This window comes from Prunus persica, chromosome G4, assembly GCF_000346465.2.
Source record: "Prunus persica cultivar Lovell chromosome G4, Prunus_persica_NCBIv2, whole genome shotgun sequence".
NCBI lineage: Eukaryota > Viridiplantae > Streptophyta > Magnoliopsida > Rosales > Rosaceae > Prunus > Prunus persica.
The window spans coordinates 14,862,172-14,879,150 of record NC_034012.1 but is presented as its reverse complement, the minus strand read 5'-3'; the positions used below and the strand labels follow the sequence as shown (position 1 = coordinate 14,879,150).

The window sequence follows — 16,979 nt, the reverse complement described above, 5'->3', positions numbered from 1 at the left end:
GGGCCAATACAAATACCCACAAAAGGTTAATACAAAGATAGAAGCATAGTAATGTTAATCCAGATACATAAAAACACACTGACAACATCAAGCACACAAGATGTATCTCCACGAATAACCTCATAATAGGGAAATGAAACTTTAATTTGATCCGGTAGTTTTACCTTAATTTTAATTCAGTTGTTTGAATCTAAGTCCCACATAATTTCAATTGGGTCAAAATCTATGATTCCGTCAATTTTTAGACTATGAAATCATGTGCAATTTTGTCAATTTCTCGTTACAAATGATCGTTGTACTAATTTGTTTGAAAGAGTTAACGACGCATATGATTTAAACGTGACTCTGCACTACAGAAAGATAAATAAAATTTTAATTAAGATTTCCCGTAAAAATTTGCTTTTATAATACTAGGAGAAAATTGGTCGGACTTGTTCATTATTGAACAAGTTTGATCAGCAGAACACTTTATTCAGCCACAAAATTATATCAGAATACTGTCAACAACATGAAGATTTTGAACCATTCACAAAGGAAGGGGATTTCTATTGACCCCTCGCAGATTTTCTCTACATCCCTAAATGCTTTTTTGTTGTTTGATAATATAGGTTGGATGGATGGTAGGGCGTATTTAACGGGATGTCAATAGAATTCTTCAACAAAGAATGATCTTCTAGCACCTATAAATCAACGTCCACAATGTTATGTGAATTAGATTTATTTCATTGTCACTTCGATTCCAAATACACAAGCATGCTATAGTACTATATAAAACTCAATGCAATCTTTGCAAAATTATTCTATGTACCAGCAAAAAGCATCAGTCACTCACACAGAAAAACATGGTGAGGGTAATTATAATTTTTTTTTTTTGGGTAAAAAACCATGGTGAAGGTGATTAGAGATAGACTAAGGATTTCAAAATGGGGTGGGCTAGATTTTAAGTACGGCTAAACTTTATAAGGAGACTTATGGAATTAATCATAATATTATAAAATTTTAATTTAAAGACACATCATTTTTATTTTATTTATTTAAAGAGTCCAATTTTACACCAACAATGTCATCAACAATTGATTATATATGTTTAAAATTAACATTAATTGACAACTCACGACTCATATTGCAACTTATTTAGTATATGTGTTTTATACTAACAATAACAAAAGAAAAACACTTGACTGGGCTATAGCCCAGTTTGTACACACTGCAGGTCTGTCCCTGAGGGTGATACGCCATTCTTTCTAAGTCTAAATTGTTCGTAAAAGCTATTGTGAGTTATTTTGAGAGAATCTCGACGGTATAAAAGCTATTGTGAGTTATTTTGAGAGAATCTCGACGGTATAAGGAAAACTTTATTAATAAAATGAAGAATTTCAACGGAATTTTTAATATTATTAACAAAGCTATTGTGGGTTATTTTCTTAACTTTCTATCATCTTTTTCTTTTTCATTTTGGTCTTTAATTTCCACCTCGTGAGCGTGACAATTAAATTAAGGACATGTGATTTGATTTACTGCTAGAAACATCCAGACCGTCAATGTCGACTTATGTGGAAGATTATCAGATCCTCAACCCTGATGTATCAAATTTGACTTCGGATTGAATACAAAATACAAAAACAAAATGGAAACCAATTCTGAGTTAATAATGATAAGATCTATATTCCATAACCAATTGGAGTAACTTTCATTTTAGAAATTTACTATCACTTCACTTCGATCTATATCTATGTGGAGGTGGCTTATCTTTCCAAATCCAATCTGATCAACAATTACCTACTTATCCTTAAACGGCTCAATCTTGTTTATTATCTCAATTAATCAGGATTAACCCCCCTATACATACCTACCTACTCCTTCATTCACTTTTAACCGCGGCTCACCTCCTATATATACACACACCTCTCTTCAACCCTATTTCTTTTCATCACTTTGCTTTCGTTGTTTTGTGCTTACTTGTTTTTTTGTTCCCTCACGTTTTCTTTTTCTGCAGAAAAATATTTGCTTCTGATAGCCTACAAGGTAAACCATCTTTCTCTTTCCTCTCAACTATTTCTTATGTGCTGAAATATATGCTTGAAGCTCTAATCTTTGACTTTTATTTTCTGGGGTGATCCGAGATTGTATATATTTTCTTTGTTAATTTGTATTTATAATTGAGTTTCCAAAATAAGTATTTTCATTGGTTTTTGAGGCCTTTCCAAACTTTTTTATATTTTCATCTTCTTCTTCTGGGACTAATATTTATTTCTTGCAGATGCCGAGTGAAAACCAAGAGCAATCTGACAAAGAACCGTTCGTCGAAATCGACCCCTCGGGGCGATACGGGCGGTACAACGAGCTCCTAGGGTGCGGTGCAGTGAAGAAGGTGTACCGGGCGTTTGATCAAGAAGATGGCATAGAGGTGGCATGGAACCAAGTCAAGCTACGTAACTTCACCAATGACCCTGCCATGATCGAACGGCTCTACGCCGAGGTTGGGTTGCTGAGATCCCTGGCAGACAAGAACATCATCACCTTGTATAATGTGTGGCGGGACGCAGAGAATAACACCCTCAATTTCATGACAGAAGTTTGTACAAATGGGAATCTGAGGGACTATAGGAAGAAGCATAAGCATGTTTCATTGATAGCCTTGAAGAAGTGGTCAAAGCAGATCTTGAAAGGGCTTGAGTATTTGCATACTCATGAGCCTTGTGTTATCCACAGAGATCTCAATTGCAGCAATGTCTTTATCAACGGGAATATTGGCCAGGTACTGATAATTGACTTCTTCAATTTTATTTCATTTTTACCTTTTTTGGGGTTTTTTTTTTTTTTTTTAAATATTCAGTTTTGTTAATATATTTTTTAAATTTATGGTTCAATAGGTGAAGATTGGTGATTTGGGATTGGCTGCAATTGTGGGGAAGAACCATTCAGCGCATTCAGTGTTAGGGACTCCAGAATTTATGGCACCAGAGCTATATGAAGAGGACTACACTGAAATGGTGGACATATACTCATTTGGGATGTGTGTGCTAGAGATGGTGACCTTGGAAATTCCCTACAGTGAATGTGACAATGTTGTCAAAATATACAAAAAGGTAACCTCTGGGGTAAGACCCCAATCCTTGAACAAGGTCGAGGACCCAGAGGTGAAGGCATTTGTTGAGAAGTGCCTCGCCCAACCTAGGGCTAGGCCTTCTGCCACTGAACTTCTCAACGATCCATTTTTTGATGAAGTCGAAGAGGATGATAATGAAGAAAATGTTTACTCTTGATCAATCATGGCTAAGTAATTATGTTGTTAGGTGTGTTTAATTGACTAGTTAAATATCCGTTAGTGCTAATTATAGTTTTTTTTTTGTTTTGACTCCATGTACGAATCGGGGTTGGTTTTTAACTTTTGAATTGGTTCCTCTTTTTTAGAAGGGAAAATTATATAAAGATAGAATTTTGGGATCATGGTGTTGATTTTGTACATAGGATTTTCACATTACAAATTAATTGTTGTTGTTAGATGAAGATTGGGTTTCTTTTTGTGGTTTTGCTTGAATTGTTTCCAACCTATGCCGATTTCTGTCATATATTTTTGTGCAATCAAAATAGGTTAGTGGATGGAGGTACCAATTGTTTATCTATATTTTCTTTTTCCAACTCTTCACAGAAGTCGACTCTTATGTAAAGCGCCTCCTGCTTTTGAAACGTTTGCTTGTAGTGTTGAATCAAATTAAAACAAGCATGGATTAAATCTTAAGTTAGATTATTCAAGCAAAGTCAAAGAAAATAAATTAAAATTGAAGAGTAATTAATGAAAAAAATTAGTGAAGTCAAATGTTTGATTAAGCAATAACCACAAGCAAAAGGGATTTTAAAATTTGAAAAAGGGTCCCTTGGCGTGAAGCAAAACACAATGATGAACAAGGTTAGTGGGTAGGGGTGGCCAATTGCCCTTTTTCCCCTTGTGGCCTTTGCTGTCACACACACACTTTGTCTTGTTAGGAAAGACATGGCAGTGAGTTGCTTCTATTTCTTTCCAAGCAAAAGCAAAAGGGTCGGTCTTTGCATCAAAATATAATTCATTAATCTTATCCGATTTCTGAAAGAAGAATTAAAGATCAATAACCCCTGAAAAAAGAATTAAAATATCAATAACCCCATTGTGCAACCCTTAAAAATTAATAAAATCAAACGAATTGAAATTGATTGTATTTGTGGCCAACTATATGGTTGTCCTACATGAGGAGACGTGCTGAATAATGTAAAAATGTCATCATCATCCTCTTCATTTAGAGTTCTAGATTTATGTTTTTATTGTTACAGTCTTTGGTTTAACCAAATATGCTTTGTTTGATGCGGCAAATCCGTGTTGTTGTCCTGGCTATTCTTGGAGACATATCATATTTTTATTTATTTATGATGTTTATGTATCCCCTTGGAGTTGTTTATCCACATAAAAGTCTTAATTTTTAAAGGCTCAAGTTTGACAAGTTTATATTGTACATTCTTTTGAAAAAGGTGTGACATTCATACCGTGACATAGTGTTACTAATTTAACTATTATAATATCGGTAAATAATATTAATATATCATGGAATTATATATGTGTTATAACATAAGTGGATTGATACCACAATGTGACAATGTGATCGTAACACATAAGAATTCCTTGTTCTTTCATTAGATTTGTCTAGGGTTGGCACGGGTACGTTGGAGCCAATGTACACCCAAACGACCAAAAAGAACACTACAGGTGCAGCCACTCTTCGGTTTGGTCAGCTCGGCCGTTTTTTCTGGTTATTAAGCCCTCTCATCGCTGTAATCTTTAGCTGTCCTCCTTGGTCTGTTTGAACTTCATATGCTTTATTTTAGGCATAATTCTAACCTTTTGCCCCCAGTGTTGTTGCTAAAATCTCAGTTTACTCCATGTATTTTAGACCGTCTTATTTTGCACCTTTACACCATGTATTTTTATTCAAGGTCTCACTTTGCCCCATTCTATTAATTCCATCAATAAAATCTTTAACTTGCTAATATGACATAAGCACATCATCAATTTAGCCATTATATATTTTTTAATTCGATTTTAAAAAAACATATTTAAATAGATTAAAAAACCTACAGGACGTAACTGACAGACGTATATGGCCCTTGAAGAAGAAGGGATGAATTCTCGACACTCATGGTCATCGCTGGCGTAGCCAAATAACCTGCGGGATTGAACTGTGCCTGATACGATTTTTACCATCCACGCAAATAAGGTTAAAATCACATAAAATACTTGCGAGAATATAAGGCTATTGTGGTATAGATGCTCATGCAAGGTAGTTGTCCTCGAGGACTATTTAGCAATTTATGTAAAAATAATTTCCAATTAACTACCTAAAATTAAAAATTGAGAAAGATGATTATGAAATTGTTTTATACTAAAAATAAATTTTAAACAAAAACAATTACGATTGAAGGAAAGAGTTTTAAATAACAATTTATAAAAGCACTAGGGTTTCACCATCACCTAGCAATCCTATGAATTTTTACCAATTACATATGATTCGCACATGCCACTTTGAAGGTTAGGTTTTCCTAATTTGAATTCTACTTAGAACGTATATCCAACATGCAACCTGTCTGGACGTTCGGATCAAATCTGAACATGAAAATACTCATTAAGTTTTGTGAAAACCCTTTGAAAAACCATGCAACCCTTAAGACGTGGTGTTCATCTTAAGTGAAATTACAATTATTGAGGCCCAAAAATTCCAAGGTTGGGCCCAAATATATTTTCGGCCCAGTACAACACCAAGCGGAAAATTCTTATTTAAGCAACATGCCACGCTACAAGTTTAAGTGGGCCCAAGACACGCGAATGTCTAGGGCTTGCTGAGCGGGTTGTGGTATGGATGGTTAGGAGCATTCACAAGGCCTATTAATGGGCCAAGAAGTGGAAGTTTTGGGCTTCTTGGGAACACCAAAACTCGAGCCCATTTCTTGAGACCAAACATATGGGTAAGTCTGAGAGAGAAGGAGTAACCCAATAGCTTAGGAAAATATCCAATGGCTTGCAAACACTTAGAGAAATCCCACAGCAGCCAAAATATCCAGCACCTTGATCAAATAGGTTGTTTTCAGCAGCTTGAGCAAACTCACAGGCCGCTGAAAACAAAATACCAATAGCCCAGCCCAGCATCGTGGAAAATATCTAGCATCTCTGTTAAAACCAGATCGAAGACAAACCATCAAAACCAAGCAAACCCATGTGCTGATCACTTTTTTTTACTAGCACCCTTACCCATTTTTTCCTCTTCAAGCTTTGGTGAGAAAACAAGAAACAAAAGTGGGTAGCGCCTCACCCACATGGAGGAGTCCAGCTACTTGAGGACCTTGGAACCCCAAAAAGTTGCGTGCCTATGGGTTCATTCTAGGGAAATTTCACCAAACAAGATTAAATGGAAGAAAGTGAAGAAAATGAGGAGGGAGGCATGACAAAATTAAGATTTCCAGCGCCTATAAAAGGAGCCACTTCCTATCTAGCAAAGCAACTCACCTTGGTTGCTGCAAGCCTCTCAGCAACCATGATAATTCATCCAAGGCAAGCATCCCCTCTTAAACCCTTCAATTTCATGCTTTGTTTTTCCTTCAATTTCATACCTTGTTCTTCCATCTTCCTCCTTTCTCTCTCTCAAAACCCACATCTAGAGAGAGCAAGCATCATCTCTCATCTCTCGAACTCTTCGATTTCAAGCCTTATTCTTCCATTGCTTCCCATTATCTCTTCTATCAAATCACCTGGGAGCCTGACGAAGCTTTCGTCAAGCTGCTGGAAATATGCTAAAGCCACCCATGCTTTCATCTTCTTCCTCTCTTTCCATAAACACACATTCATAGAGCAATCATCATCTCTCATCCCTGAAACCCCTGCAATTTTGAGCCATATTCCTCCATCTCCTCTCATCTTCTCTTCTGGAAATCGCAACTCTCTCTCTCTCTCTCTCTCTCTCTCTCTCTCTCTCTCTCTCTCTCTCTCTCTCTCATGCTAAACTCATGAATGCTCAGCTCCCATGCCACAAGCTTCTCATGCCAAGCCAAGAATTTATCTGTAAACGACTGTTGGTTTCGTTGGTGAAGCAGATCATAGTGTTTCCTAAGACTCAGCTGTCCTTTCGAAACAGTCTTGGGGTCTGATCCTTAAACTCAAACTCAAGGGGAAGTTTCATACATTTAGCTATTTACAGTAGCCCAGGCCCATCAGTAGCTGCCGGAACAAAAAAGACCCCTACAACAATTATTAATCACAAGAAGCCAGCATCAATTTCAGGGAACCTTCCGACCAAAAGTGCATCCAAATACTTTTCTATAAATCCTAATGGTGATCAGGCATTAAGACAATTAGATAGTTTAAAACATTGATTAACAATTCAAAGTATGCATGCAATCAATCATAAGCAATTAAATAAAAATTACACATTCATGCTAAGGTTCAAGGCTTCACCCTGGCAAAAGAAAATTAGTTACGCATATTCATAACTGAAATCATGGAAAATATTATTAAGAAGGAAAAGAATGAAAACACTTTAAAGTCGCAAAAACTTCAAAACCCTAACAATTGCTCTCCACAATGTCACATTCAAAAGCCAAAAAGAAGTCACCAATATTGAGGTGAAAACCAACTTAAATACACCCTACAAACAAGCTACCCTCTCCAGCTTTTCTATCCCCACGAGAAAACTAATTAAAATAAAATAATACTAGGACATAAAGTCCAAATTGGACTAGGAGAATCTGCATTTAAACTGCCCAGCCACGTTTTGGTCTCAAATCTCCTCCAAATCAGGCCCAAGATAGCTTGTTTTAAAAATAAAAACATTCTGAACGCTTCTCCAGAAGGCCACAAACCAATCCGAGGTCATTTTTGGCTTCAAAGTGCAATAAAATCCCAAAACATCACTATTCCAGCACCGCACACTGCTCTTTTATTTTATTGTCAGAAAATAACCGCTTAATAGAAAAATCTGAAATTTCAATACGATCAAGCTAAGTGACTCGCGAACGCCCTCCAACTAGAATTACTCCAAAATTCGTCCATTTGATTATATTTTGCTCCAGAGAAAATCGAAAGTCCTATAGTGAAAATATAATTCAAAGTATCAAAATTCTTCTCAAATATTAATCAAAACATACTAAGAATATGGTTCAATATATAATATAAAATCTACTCATCAGTGCCCAGCCCCACCTCATTGTTGACTGTCTTGTCTCTTGTTTTTCTTCATTGAGATATCCAACTTATAGGTTGTTTTTATGTACTTATACAAAACTTTTTGGTTCCTATGTTTTGGACCATCCACCTAATCTTGGTAGCTCCGGAACATTGATTTTTACCCACACCCTATCTATGTTGGCCCCTAATTAATTATGAGGTCGTATAAACTATGTAACCACTTGACTTCCCTAAAGCCAAAAACCAAAAATAAATAACAGTCATTACCATAAATTAATCATTTCTACAAAGATAGATTATAGACATACCCGTCAAAATGTATCATCCAACATACTTAGTGCCCTGAACTTCTAGTCCTCCAACTGAAATGACTGTACCACAACAATAAGCAGCAAACCAACCGGTTCATGTAATTTTGTGGCTCACGAATTAGTCAAATTTGTTTTATTTTGTAATGGTTTTGATATCGCATTGAACATAACGAATTAACAAACACTTCTAAACATTGGTTATCTCACACATTGAAGAAAATACTTATGAAACTTTGTAGTATACAAAACATGTCCTCATCTGACATAGTAATTTGCAAGCCTATATACTTGCTTTGAGATGCCTTCAAGACTTTTGGGAAAAAAGTGAAAAAGAAAAAAGAAACCGTAGTTTATCTCGGTTCATCAGTTTCTGATGAGTCCAACAAAGAAGTAGAGCCAACAAAAATGCTGGGCAGGAGATGTTTCAATCTGCTTTTGAAGGGGCTGATATGCATCGGGGTTTTTTCCTTCTCGATCGCAGTATGTATGGGCGATGAGTCATCAGAATTTGAAGCTTTGCGGCAATTCATTAGAGCTGTTGATCCTCAACATGTACTCAGCATTGGCTACAATGTGCCTATGCGGGGAAATCCCTGCATGCATAAGTTGAAGGGTGTGAAATGCAACTCACAGGGTACCTCAGTAACGGAAATCAGGCTTGAAAATCTGAATCTTAGGGGCATACTTGATGTAGATTCACTATGTAAGCTCCCAAATCTTCAATATGTTAGCTTAGCAAGAAACCAAATCCGGGGAACTATTTCTAACTCAATAGTGCACTGCACAAGGCTAACCTATTTGAATCTAAGGAGCAATTTTTTGAGTGGGAGGATACCTAAAAAGGCTCTGAGTAAAATGAAAGATCTAAGGAGATTGGACATTTCTGACAATCATTTTACTACCACCAGCCCACTTTTGAAAGAGGAATTTCAGCATTATACATATGTGAAGAAATCAAGGAGATTGCAGAGAAATGATGCCTTGAAAAACCAGGAAAAGGCTATGGAGTCGGTGACCATAATGGCAGCCTCAGATAGCCCAACTATTGGGAATCCTAAACCTCCCGGTAAATCGTGGTACAAGAGATACAAGTTCATGATACCATTAGTTGTTGGGATTGGCTTCTTTCTCTTGTTCACATACTTTGCAGGGAGGAAGGCGGCGAAGTTAGCTGCAGATAGGGAGATTATGAAGTCGCTTCGAGACTCACCACACAAAATGCCTCTTCCTAAGATTCAAGAGGAAGAGAAGCCATTAGAAAATTGCTCAGAGCTTGTGTTCTTTGTTGAAGAACACGAGAGCTTTAAATTGGAGGACCTCCTTGAAGCCACAGCTGACTTGAGAAACCAGACCTTTCGCAGCAGCCTTTACAAGGTAATACTCAAGAACAATGCTCTATACGCAGTCAAAAGGTTGAAGAAATTGCAGGTACCCTTTGAGGAGTTTGGCCAAACAATGAGACAGATAGGGAACCTAAAGCATCCAAACATTCTACCTCTTATTGGTTACAATTCTAGCAATGAAGAAAAACTTCTGATCTACAAGTTTCAAACCAATGGAAGTCTGCTAAACCTGCTTGAGAGTAAGTTGAGATCAAATATTTCTATACATTGCAATGCATCAACTAATCAATATATACACATACACAAACAGAACATTCATTCTTTTGGCTTTTATTCACAACCCAAAACAACCTATAGATTTATGCAAAATAAAAGGAAACTTTGAATTTAAGTGAGGGCAAATACATATATTTCTCATAAATTTTGAATCACTTAGAATTTACAAGGCCCTTATTTACTTCCTACATTTTGATTATGCATGCCTTTGATTATCTGCAGGCTACATAGAGGGTACGAGGGATTTTCCATGGAGGGTTCGGCTATCCATAGCGCGCGGCATTGCAAGGGGCCTAGCCTTCATATATCAGAGATCTGATGAGTGCATCCCTCATGGGAATCTCAAGCTCTCAAATATCCTCTTGGATGACAACGGGGAACCCCTAATTAGCGAATACGGGTTTTCAAGATTCTTCGACCCCAAGAAAGGATGTGTCATTTCCTCCAATGGTTACACAGCCCCTGAGAAAATGTTATCAGAAAAGGGTGATGTTTATAGCTTTGGAGTGATCCTTCTGGAGTTGTTAACAGGCAAAACAGTGGAAGGAACTGGTATAGATCTTCCTAAGTGGGTCACTGCCATGGTTAAGGAAGAATGGACAGGAGAGGTTTTTGACAAGGAGGTTGCTAAAGCTGCAAAAGAATGGGCCTTTCCTCTGCTCAACATTGCCCTAAAATGTGTATCAGCTTCCCCCACAAACAGGCCAACTGTGGCAGAAGTTTATGAGAGGATTGAAGAGGTTATGCATGACAATTCGAATTCATCGGATTGCACAACCGAGTGCGGCACCTATCAAGACAACTGCTGCATGCTTCACTCCATCATACCTGAGACCTGGGACAGTCCTGGATCAAATTACTAGTTGAAGGTTTTACTTTGTATGCATATTTTCGCTTACGTCGATATCGGATTGTAGATGATCACACAAGCCTTTTCTCTACATTCTGCATAAAGAAGTAGCCCGTTGAGTATAAATGATCTGTGTATTTCCTACTGCTAGATAAAAAAAAATGCAGCAGCCAATGTATTTATTAGGTACACTACAAACTTATGAGCATGTCAAGCTGCATTTCACGGTCATGCATCTTTGCATATATATCGCAAATCGAAGACTACCTGTGTATAATACAAGCAGACCATAGTTGATCCATATTCATATTCAGAAGTGCTTACTACGTAATTATATTATGTGTATATAGCTACAAAGAAAAAGAAAAAAAAAAAAAAGGTTAATTGTTAATGCTAAAACTTGATCAAGGAGGGTGAAACCCTCAAATCACACAAGCACGACATAATGTGATTACATCCGCGGTCGATAGCTTTTGTGTTTCCACTATATGAATTAAGAGAGTCACAATTTACATAAAATGAGACAAAAAATGAGAGTGAATGAAGAGAGACGGACAACCCCTTTTAAGGAAAAATAAATGGGCCCTTCCACTTGTGGGCTTGGACCAAAAGTTTGGAAATCCACACACAATTATTAATAAGAGAGTAAAGCTTCCAAATTTTCAGTTAAATACACCGACTACCTATTAGTTTAGTGGTACTTCTCTTCTCAATATTAGAAAATGTTTCAAATTTGGACCTCCTTTTGAAAATAAATAAAATAAAATTCAATCGAGGAGGTTTAACATCATTGTTAGATACCAATTCTGCAAAATGAAGAATCTAAAGTGCAAAGTGATTAGTTGCTAACAACCACCTAAGTTGCTGCATTAAGCTTGTCTACTCATAGCTTTGAGCTTACACGGGACTAGGGAATGCCACTTTTGTAAATGGTGGTTTTTGGGCCATGCTACATGTGGCCAAGGTTGCATAAGTAAAATAGCTTTTTCATAAGGCTTATTTTGGCCCACCATCAATCAATGTATTTATTTAGGATAATATTTTCTGAAGTTGGAGAGTCACCATCCATTTAAGATCAGACCAACCAATAAATAGCAGTCATTCAAAAGCTGGTTAAATATGTGCATCAACAAGAAGACGGAAACATGGAACTCAAGTGGCTCAGCAATCAAATTTCACCCCTCGCATATTGTACTGGGAGTCCATCCTAAATACTGAAAACAGCATATGCCATGAGAAACTTCAACTTGGAGCAAGATTTGATTAAGTAGTTTTCGAAGCAAAAGCTATTGGTGTATGTGGCTCGATACAATACTTATAAGTCATAATATGCGAGTTTTATATCGAAGAATACAACGATAATTTACAATTGAAATATAGGTAATTCAATATAAATGTAAATCTTACATCTCATTTTGTTACCAGTTAATTTTTTATATCGAATCATGAAAAAACCCTTTTTTATTATATAACTTTTTAATTGTTACTTCTTTTTTATTGAAGACAATGTACTTGATAAAAACTGTTAAGATTGAAAACCTACTCTCTTCCAAGATTTATGACATGTACTGAAAGGGACATGGTAGAAGAAGCCTGAAGAAAAGTCCCAATTACAATTGATATATCATATATCATATATCATATATCATATATAAAGGCAGCCCAAGTCATTGGCGTGAGGCTTCCTCATCTATGATCTTGACTAACAAGCCATATTATGATGCTTGGGACATTTCTTTGCTTTCTGGGTTGTATTTGGTCACTTAACATTGTCAACATATCAGCATCCAGAAATTATCTTCGGGACAGCCCAAAATAGGCCCTTGTAATTCTTATATTCTAGACATAAACTTGCCTATTTTTCAACTTCTATGAAAAACCAAAATTTGAATATAGGTTCATAATTATCCTAGCATTATAAAATAATTACAGACCATGCCATCTACCTTATTTGTCAAATCCCTTATTTTTAGCATTTATATTTAATTTCTTTGAATTTTGGAACCTATTCTTGGGCACTTATTTTTTGAAAGTAAATTTAGGTTTTACCCATAAAAAAACTTTCACTTTTGGAAAAAGCCAAAGCTTTTTCAAAAAAGACGGAATAACCTCTCAACTTTCAAACCAAAGACATGCAAATGTAATGGATTTCTTATGAAATCAAAAAATAAATAAGGGCAATTTTGTCCATTTTTACTTCTTTTAAAAATTTTCTCTCTCCTTTGGGCTTTTCCAAAGTCTCCCTTTTTTGAACCTGTTCTTTCTGGGTTTAAATACTTAATGGCAGTTCTCCAAGATTTGAGCATAAAAAACGTTTTAATCAAAAATAAATTAATGGACACATACCAATATACATAAATAACCTAATACATATAAAAATATTATAGCGAAACAAACAATGGTAAAATCTACCTAATATAAATTATTTTTATTCCCAAAAAAGTATTGATCAGGTACTTGTTTGTTGGAAACTTATGGTGATACATGCCCAAAAAAAAAAAACCAGCATGTCTAATACATGATAGGTAATTTGATAAGGACATATTTATGTAGAAAAAATAGGTACATATTTCTTAAACTTAAAAAAAAAAAGATAGGTACATTTACCCTATATTAGATAGGTAAAAATATATAGGTAAACTATTTACCTATATGCACCTATATATTTCAGGTCCTAATTTACCTAGATTATATAAGTAAATTATTTACTTATAATTCTTTTATGTTCTTCGCTAAGACTATGCATATTAATTTACCTAAATTTTTAAGTATAATGATTTAATTTTATTTAAAAATACAATTTAAAATAAGTACATAATAATTTTGAATCTAAAGAAAGTGTGCATTAATCCATAAACGAAATTTTAATTAAAGAGAATTGGTAACAAGTGATGGAATGAAAATTGAATATATTGTAAATAATAAAAAATCTATGCCAAAAGAACACAGAGAAACTAAATTGGTTGTCAAAGAAACAAATAAGAACATTAAATGACACTCCAAAAGAAAAATAAAATTGAATATATTGTATTTACCAAAAAAAAATGAATGTATTGTATTTACCAAAAAAATTTGAAAATATTGTATTTACCAAATATATATATATATATTGCAAAAAAAAAAAAAAAATCTCACTCCAAAAGAACACAAAGAAACTAAATTGGTTGTAAAAAAAAAAAAAAAACAAATAAGAACATTAAATGTCACAAATTTGAAAAAAATTAAACATTAAATTACACCAAATTAATTGAAAAATAAAGTCAATAGTATAATAATAAATCAACACAATTAATTGAGGAAAAGTAAACTGTAATGAGGTGTATTTTTAGAATCTAAAAAATATAATAAATTAAATTTGTAGCTTAATTAGGTAATTGACTTAGGTGGATCCCAGTCATCGGGTTATAAAATTCAAAGTTTTATTTATAGAAAAATAACGTGATGGATTGTAGGTAAGAACAAATGAGTTTCAAGGAAAAAGATAAATTTACTATAATTTTATTTTCTATTTTTAAATTTTGTTTTTTTAAATTACAAATGTTTTTAGTATTAAAGGTCAGTCCATTTAATAGTAATTTTAATTTTAATCTTCCACCTCCTAGTTTAGACATATTTCTCTTTTCCATCTTGAAAGATATTCAAATTCAAATCCTCCGTCCTTTTATAATTAAATAAAAATACTCGTAAAAGAAAGAACAGTTACAATAAAAGATTTTATTAAAATTTGGGAGTGCTGATAGAATTATCTTTTGAAGGTTTTAGTTTATAACGCGAGTAACTCAAAATTGAAGGCTCTTGTTTCTCATTATTCTGAGTGTACAGCTATATTTGCCTTCAATATCATATGTCATTATTAGATTTTCTTTTTCTTTAAAAACACATTTTATTAATAACATGATTTGACGCCTCCAGCTTGGATCAGGCAGGCATTTAGGCAACTCATCATCAGTTAATTTATTGGCCCACTAGCCAAATACCAGTGGGTCCTACATCCAACCTTTCATGTGAAATCATCTTCCCACTTCTGCCTTATCCTTCACTATTCCTCCCTTAAAAAACAACACTCCACAATGATCATGTTCCTGAATTGATACCCTAAATTGTATTATGTTAACTTCTAAATTGTATTTAATTACCTGCTCTTCCTCTTTAAGTACACATGCAATAATGTTCTTTGCCATTATGCAACTACTCGAAAGCAGCTTCTACGAGGATGAAAAATTATTGTGTACGTTTGATATACCGATGATTTAACGTAAAGGTATCTATTTTATAATACATCATAAAAATTAATATCTAACTTTCAATCCTAAAATGGTGAATCAAAAGCTTTCGGCACTTGTTATAATTTCAATTTGAATCCAATGGACTGAGGTAGATGCAAATCTATATGAGACATCAATTATTTATTTATTTTCTACGAAACCACTGGTTTTTATTTTATAGGTATATTTATTTCCCCAAACTAATTCTTTTCCCAAACCAAATTAGGTGAAACATATCTGTTAATATTTAATCTTATGCGTATACTATCAGTCTAACCATTCCAACAGAGTTGTTCAAATAAAATATTTTTTTGTTTTTTTTTTCCTTATAGTTAAATTATATATAATTTGGTGAACAATGTTTGGAGAATATCTTTTGTGAAAGAAACAAACATAGGGAAATTTCCAAAACAGATTGCTTTCTACTTGCACTATGTTGGAAAAGTCGAAATTGAATTCTTTATTTCACTTCAAAATTGAAATTTATTAATTATTTGGGTAAGTCCAATAGTATTTTAGTTGTTTTTACAAAAATAAATAAATAAATAGCTCAAAATGACTTCTTTTTTTTTTTTTTGTACCAATAACAGCTCCTTTTATTTTTTACATATCATTGACAATTACATTTCTCTATATATTTGCTTTGTGAAAATGGTAGGGAGCCTCAAAATTCCTTTTAGTGTTCCAAACGTACAACTTTTGAAGTTGATATATATTGATGAAGTTGGTCAATGTTTTACCGATACAAGCGATATTGAGAAAGGGGGAATTCGAGTGCAGGACTCCAACTGCAAGAGTAATTGCTTTTAATCCTTTGAAGTTAGCTGAGATTTAATTTTGTTACATGTTACACATAAACAAATTTTGTTACATTTAACTTTATTTTCTTTTGTGGTCTCTATTTAACTCAATCTGGTTGAACAGATGGTCAACCTGCTGTCCCGTCTCTATATGCAAATGCCACCTTTCTGTTTGTATCTAATTTTATGGGTTTTCAACTTTTCAATAGCAAATGGATTTTCTGTTTTTGATCGTGAGGCTGATCTTCTGTGTGGTCACGCCGACTCTTATCCTTTCTTCCAGTCCATCATCCATGCATAAATTAGGATATGCTTTGTTTTCTCTCTCTCTCTCTCTCTCTCTCTCTCTCTCTCTCTCTCTCTCTCACTCTCCCCACCTATAGATTTTTCTTCTATGAGAATCACAAAGCACAACAATGTAATTGCATGTGGTCCTAATGCTCCACAATTAACTCACACAAGAACAAAATGGGCCACAAGGGGTGACATTTCCATACTTCAGTTAATCTGCAACTTGAAAATGACAATTTATGAAGAATCTTTGCTCTAATTTTGCTTTTCCATGCAACTGTTTGGAACAGAATTTGAGACCCAGAATGTTAAAAAATCCAGGGCTCTAGCTACTACACAGTTTGCCCAGTTTGGGAGAAATGATGGGAGTAAGATAAATGATGAAAAAAGGAACAAATTTCAACCTCAACATTCATGCTTGCAAGTCTTACAAGAGCAGCTCCTGAAGGGAAGCTACTATTCAGCATTTACAGTTTTCAACTCTCAAGTGCATAGGCAAATTGCAACCTCTATATTTTGTTGGGTTCATAATGGTAAAAACAAATTGGCTTCAACTTGAAGTAAAAAATACCTACTGATTTTTCGTTTTCACTTCAAGTCTGCAAGCTACAATGCGAAAGGAACAATTTTGCTTTACAAA

The 16,979-nt window shown here is 34.6% G+C and overlaps 2 protein-coding genes across 2 annotated transcripts; both read left to right on the top strand.

The window, feature by feature from the left end:
* Positions 1,732–3,541, top strand: LOC18780977 (probable serine/threonine-protein kinase WNK11). The gene is made up of 3 exons (XM_020563105.1): positions 1,732–2,025; positions 2,261–2,758; positions 2,874–3,541. The coding sequence occupies exons 2-3, from the start codon at positions 2,261–2,263 to the stop codon at positions 3,264–3,266; spliced, it is 891 nt and encodes a 296-aa protein (XP_020418694.1). The 5' UTR covers positions 1,732–2,025; the 3' UTR covers positions 3,267–3,541.
* On the top strand, positions 9,001–10,996 carry LOC18778787 (probable inactive receptor kinase At5g53320). The gene is made up of 2 exons (XM_007214184.2): positions 9,001–10,096; positions 10,356–10,996. The coding sequence occupies exons 1-2, from the start codon at positions 9,001–9,003 to the stop codon at positions 10,994–10,996; spliced, it is 1,737 nt and encodes a 578-aa protein (XP_007214246.2).

Bases quoted from the DNA above. Each gene is read 5' to 3' on its own strand.
- LOC18778787 (XM_007214184.2), top strand. From the start codon at position 9,001: ATGGGCGATGAGTCATCAGAATTTGAAGCTTTGCGGCAATTCATTAGA. The intron at 10,097-10,355 runs GTAAGTTGAGAT...GATTATCTGCAG, and splicing joins TCTGCTAAACCTGCTTGAGA to GCTACATAGAGGGTACGAGG.
- LOC18780977 (XM_020563105.1), top strand. From the start codon at position 2,261: ATGCCGAGTGAAAACCAAGAGCAATCTGACAAAGAACCGTTCGTCGAA. The intron at 2,759-2,873 runs GTACTGATAATT...ATGGTTCAATAG, and splicing joins TCAACGGGAATATTGGCCAG to GTGAAGATTGGTGATTTGGG.